Raw genomic sequence first — 5,003 nt, forward strand, 5'->3', positions numbered from 1 at the left:
ATTAATCATTCCAAGTCTTGAAAGGGTATGAATGTAATTTAGAGTTACAACTAATAGTCAAACGTTATTTAATTTTTGAGATTAAACAAAATTATATATATACTATTCATATACTATATATACTAGGCAATTTGTAAAGACAATATCTTCTATATTAATATAATAAATCAAGAAGGTAGTGTTTTTAAGATTAGTACATAATATGCATGACCTTAAAAATATCAACTTATTATAATAAATATCAAAAATTATTTCTCATCTTTTTTTCTTCGATATTTAGGTCTTGTTTCATCATTTATCTTTTTCTTCTTCATTTTATATTATCGTTGACAATTAAAAGGAGAAGGAGAAAAAGAAGAAGATTATGAAAAAGGAGAAAAATAAATTATGGGTAAGAGTACAAATATTTTATCGGAAACAAGCTATAAATTAAAGATATATACATCTATTTATAATAAAATAATTTAAAAATATTTAAAATTCTTGATATGTGAGTTTCTTGAGCTTATCCTAGTTTTTCTAGAATATTTTAGAGCATCCAATTACTAATTAAAGTAGAGAAAATTTTCAAACATATGTATCTTGAGGTTAAGGTTATGATCAGTGCCTATTCTAAATCGTTTCTTATTTTAAAAAATTATTCATTATAGAGCCTCTATGTACTATCTTATATCACCGAGTGATACTCGATTTATACTAACCATCTTGTAGCCGACATATTATCTTTCAGTGATCTTGTTTGTATATGTAATATTATCTTGGTTTGAAATGTTGATCTTATACTTGCAAGACGTGCGTCCAGCTAATGATAGTATTTTTTAAATATTAATTTAAAATTTCTTGAACATGTATTGATTCGTTGTCCTGTTTAGTTGACCTTTTGATTTCTGCAAGAATAAGAATGGGTTTGGTTTATATTTTTAATCTTTTTGATTCTCGGTCACCACATGGCCTTTGATTTTGGTGAGGGTTTTGTTTTTGTTTAATTTTGAGGCTTCTTTTTAATAATATAATATGTTTTATTTTTTTATTTTTTTTTCAAAATGGTTTCACACATTCATCATATAATGAAGCCTATGAGTTTTTTAAGTTTTCTTTTAGAAAATAAATATATATAGTTTATGCAGCTATGACTTCCACCTACCTTTGTCTTTAGAGAGAGAGAGAGGTACATTGTGCTTGATGATTCCTTCACTCTGTGATCAAAGATGGCCGTTGTTCTTGATGCCTTCATCTCCGGGCTGGTCGGTACGTTGAAGGACATGGCTAAAGAGGAGGTTGACTTGCTGTTGGGCGTCCCCGGGGAGATCCAAAAGCTCCAACGCTCTCTCCGCAACATCCACTCTGTCCTTCGCGACGCCGAGAAGCAGCGGATCGAGAACGAGGGCGTCAACGACTGGCTGATGGAGCTCAAGGATGTCATGTACGACGCCGACGACGTCCTCGACGAGTGCCGGATGGAGGCCGAGAAGTGGACTCCTCGTGAGTCCGCTCCGAAGCCGTCCACCTTGTGCGGATTTCCCATCTGTGCTTGCTTTCGCGAGGTCAAGTTCAGACATGAGGTGGGCGTCAAAATCAAGGATCTCAACGATCGGCTGGAAGAGATCTCGGCCCGAAGGTCCAAGTTGCAACTCCATGTGTCTGCGGCGGAACCAAGGGTGGTTCCTCGAGTTAGTCGCATAACTTCCCCGGTGATGGAGTCTGACATGGTTGGCCAGCGACTGGAGGAGGACGCCGAGGCACTGGTGGAACAGCTGACAAAGCAAGATCCGAGTAAGAACGTGGTGGTGCTGGCAACTGTGGGGATCGGCGGCATCGGAAAGACCACCCTCGCTCAGAAGGTGTTCAATGATGGTAAAATCAAAGCCAGCTTCCGCACCACCATCTGGGTGTGCGTGTCCCAAGAGTTCAGCGAGACGGATCTTCTCGGAAACATCATCGAAGGTGCTGGTGGAAAATATAATAGAGAACAGAGCAGGAGTCTGCTGGAGCCCTTGGTGGCGGGTCTACTGAGAGGGAACAAGTTCTTGCTGGTGTTGGATGATGTTTGGGATGCTCAGATCTGGGACGACTTGCTCCGCAATCCTTTGCAGGGAGGAGCAGCAGGCAGCAGGGTGCTGGTGACAACCAGAAACGCAGGGATCGCGAGGCAAATGAAGGCGGCCCACGTCCACGAGATGAAGCTGCTGCCTCCGGAGGATGGCTGGTCCCTCCTGTGCAAGAAGGCGACGATGAATGCAGAGGAGGAAAGGGATGCCCAAGATCTCAAGGACACAGGCATGAAGATTGTTGACAAATGCGGAGGGCTTCCCCTGGCCATCAAGACCATCGGAGGGGTCCTCTGCTCCAGAGGACTCAACAGAAGTGCGTGGGAGGCAGTTCTCCACAGCGCCGCATGGTCACGGACCGGGCTTCCCGAAGGTGTACACCGAGCACTGAATCTGAGCTACCAAGACTTGCCGTCCCATCTGAAGCAATGCTTTCTCTACTGTGCCTTGTTCAAAGAAGACTATGTGTTTGCCAGGTCTGACATCATCAAATTATGGATAGCCGAGGGGTTTGTCGAAGCACGAGGAGATGTCAGCTTGGAGGAAACAGGGGAGCAATATCATAGAGAGCTGCTTCATAGGAGCCTTTTACAATGGCAACGTTACAGTCAGGACGACTACTATGAGTATTTCAAGATGCATGATCTGCTGCGATCGCTCGGCCATTTCCTTTCGAGAGATGAGAGCTTGTTCATTAGTGACGTGCAAAACGAGTGGAGAAGTGGTGCCGCCACGATGAAGCTGCGTCGGTTGTCGATTGTGGCCACTGAAACCACGGACATCCAGCGTATCGTCAGTTTGATCGAGCAACATGAGTCCGTGAGGACATTGTTAGCGGAGGGAACACGTGGCTATGCGAAGGATATAGATGATTACTTGAAGAACTTTGTGCGACTTAGAGTCCTGCATCTTATGCACACAAAAATCGAGATTCTACCGCACTACATTGGAAATTTGATCCACTTGAGATACTTGAATGTGTCTTATACCGATATAACGGAGCTTCCAGAAAGCATATGCAATCTGACGAATTTGCAGTTTTTGATCCTTTTTCGATGTAGACAGTTGACACATATCCCACAGGGTATAGTTAGGCTAGTCAATCTAAGAACACTCGATTGTCAACTTACAGGCCTGGAGAGCTTACCATGTGGAATAGGAAGGTTGAAGCTCCTCAATGAACTCGTAGGATTCGTGGTGAACACGGCTACTGGTTCGTGCCCATTGGAAGAATTAGGCAGCCTCCATGAGCTCAGATACCTCTCCGTTGACAGGTTGGAGAGGGCGTGGCTGGAAGTTGAACCGGGAAGAGATACGAGCCTCTTTAAGGGTAAACAAAAACTGAAACATCTACATTTACATTGCTCATATACATCCGATGATCACACGGAGGAAGAGATTGAAAGATTCGAGAAGTTGTTGGATGTGGCACTTCATCCACCATCATCTGTTGTTTCGCTCAGGTTACAGATTTTTTTCCTTCTCCGGTTCCCTAGCTGGATGGCGTCTGCAAGCATCAGTTCGCTTCTTCCAAACATAAGACGCTTGGAACTACTTGACTGCTATCATTGGCCACTGCTTCCACCGCTTGGGAAGCTCCCTAACTTGGAGTTCCTTGAAATAGGAGGTGCACTTGCGGTGGCCACCATCGGACCGGAATTTTTTGGGTGTGAAGTTGCTGCTACTGGTCATGATCGGGAACGGAATTCAAAGCTCCATTCTTCTTCTTCTTCTACTTCTCCTCCTTCGTTGTTTCCGAAACTAAGGCAGCTGGAACTCTGGAATATGACTAACATGGAAGTGTGGGATTGGGCAGCGGAAGGTTTTGCTATGCGTCGCCTCGACAAATTGGTCCTCGTAAATTGCCCAAAGTTGAAGTCTCTACCGGAAGGCCTGATCCGACAGGCAACCTGCTTAACCACATTGGATCTGACCGATGTGTGTGCTCTCAAGTCCATCGGAGGTTTCCCTTCTGTAAAAGAACTGAGTATAAGTGGTGACTCAGATCTGGAGATTGTTGCTGATCTCCCTGCACTGGAGCTCTTGAAGTTGGGCGGGTTTTTCTTTCCATACAATCATTTACCAGAGTGGTTGGCGGCTTGCCCTGGATGCTTCACCTCGCTCCAGAGACTGGACGTATGGGGAACCACCCAACTCCTCCGCAGATGCCTCCAAAATGGCGCAGACTGGCCCATGATCAAACACTTTCCAAATTTTTCCATCAAAGATGACCGAGGCAATTATATAAACTACATCAAGCATTCCGGCACCTTCGAGACAAACCTAGTCGATGATAATGCTGCTTTTGCTGCAGCTGCTGAAGACGAAGAAGAAGTAAAAAGACATCAATGAGCTTTGAGGTAACTTACCTTTCATGCTCATGTCTCGACCATCTAACGTATTCTGGTTTTGGAGTGGCAACTCACAATCATCTTTTCCTGCTTATGGCACGGAGATCGACATCAATCACGATGTAATTGGCAGTCATGTCTAATGACGAATTGAGAGGTATGCTATATTCAGGAAATTATCTAAGACAAATTATTGTACTTAATGCCATGCTTGCAACGATATCACATAATTGCGCGAAAACTATGCGTTCCACATGTCGGACATCGTCAGATTATGGATAGCCGAGAGGTTTGTCGAAGCACGAGAAGATGTCACTTTGGTGGAAACAGGGGAGCAATATCCTAGAGAGCTGCTTCATAGGAGCCTTCTACAATCGGAGTCTTACGGTCTGGACTACGATGAGTCTTCCATGATGCATGACCTGCTACGATGGCTCGGCCATTTTCTATCGAGAGATGAGAGCTTGTTCATTAGTGACGTGCTGGAGAACTGCTGCCGCCCCAATGACCACTAAGCTCCCGTCTCTTGTCAAGAAATGGCCGAGTGATCGCAGCAGGTCATACATGGTGCAGCTCCAGCCGACGTACAGATGGTGGGGGTCGA

The 5,003-nt window shown here is 44.3% G+C and overlaps 1 protein-coding gene across 2 annotated transcripts in view; it reads left to right on the plus strand.

Moving 5' to 3' along the window:
• The first annotated feature begins 860 nt into the window (after window positions 1–860).
• The window catches only part of LOC135633693 (putative disease resistance protein RGA3), a 5,122-nt gene continuing 979 nt past the window's right edge, over window positions 861–5,003 (plus strand). The window contains exons 1-2 of one of the 2 annotated variants that reach the window (XR_010495093.1): window positions 861–4,408; window positions 4,504–4,556. Coding sequence is in view for 1 of the 2 variants with exons in the window: in XM_065143488.1 (XP_064999560.1) it covers window positions 1,209–4,400 (3,192 nt within the window). In the remaining variant the exon portion in view is untranslated. Of the gene's footprint in view, window positions 4,409–4,503 lie in introns of both variants that reach the window. The other variant, XM_065143488.1, reaches the window with a different exon arrangement.

The sequence above is a fragment of the Musa acuminata genome, chromosome BXJ3-3 (genome assembly GCF_036884655.1).
Source record: "Musa acuminata AAA Group cultivar baxijiao chromosome BXJ3-3, Cavendish_Baxijiao_AAA, whole genome shotgun sequence".
NCBI classification, from domain to species: Eukaryota; Viridiplantae; Streptophyta; class Magnoliopsida; order Zingiberales; family Musaceae; genus Musa; species Musa acuminata.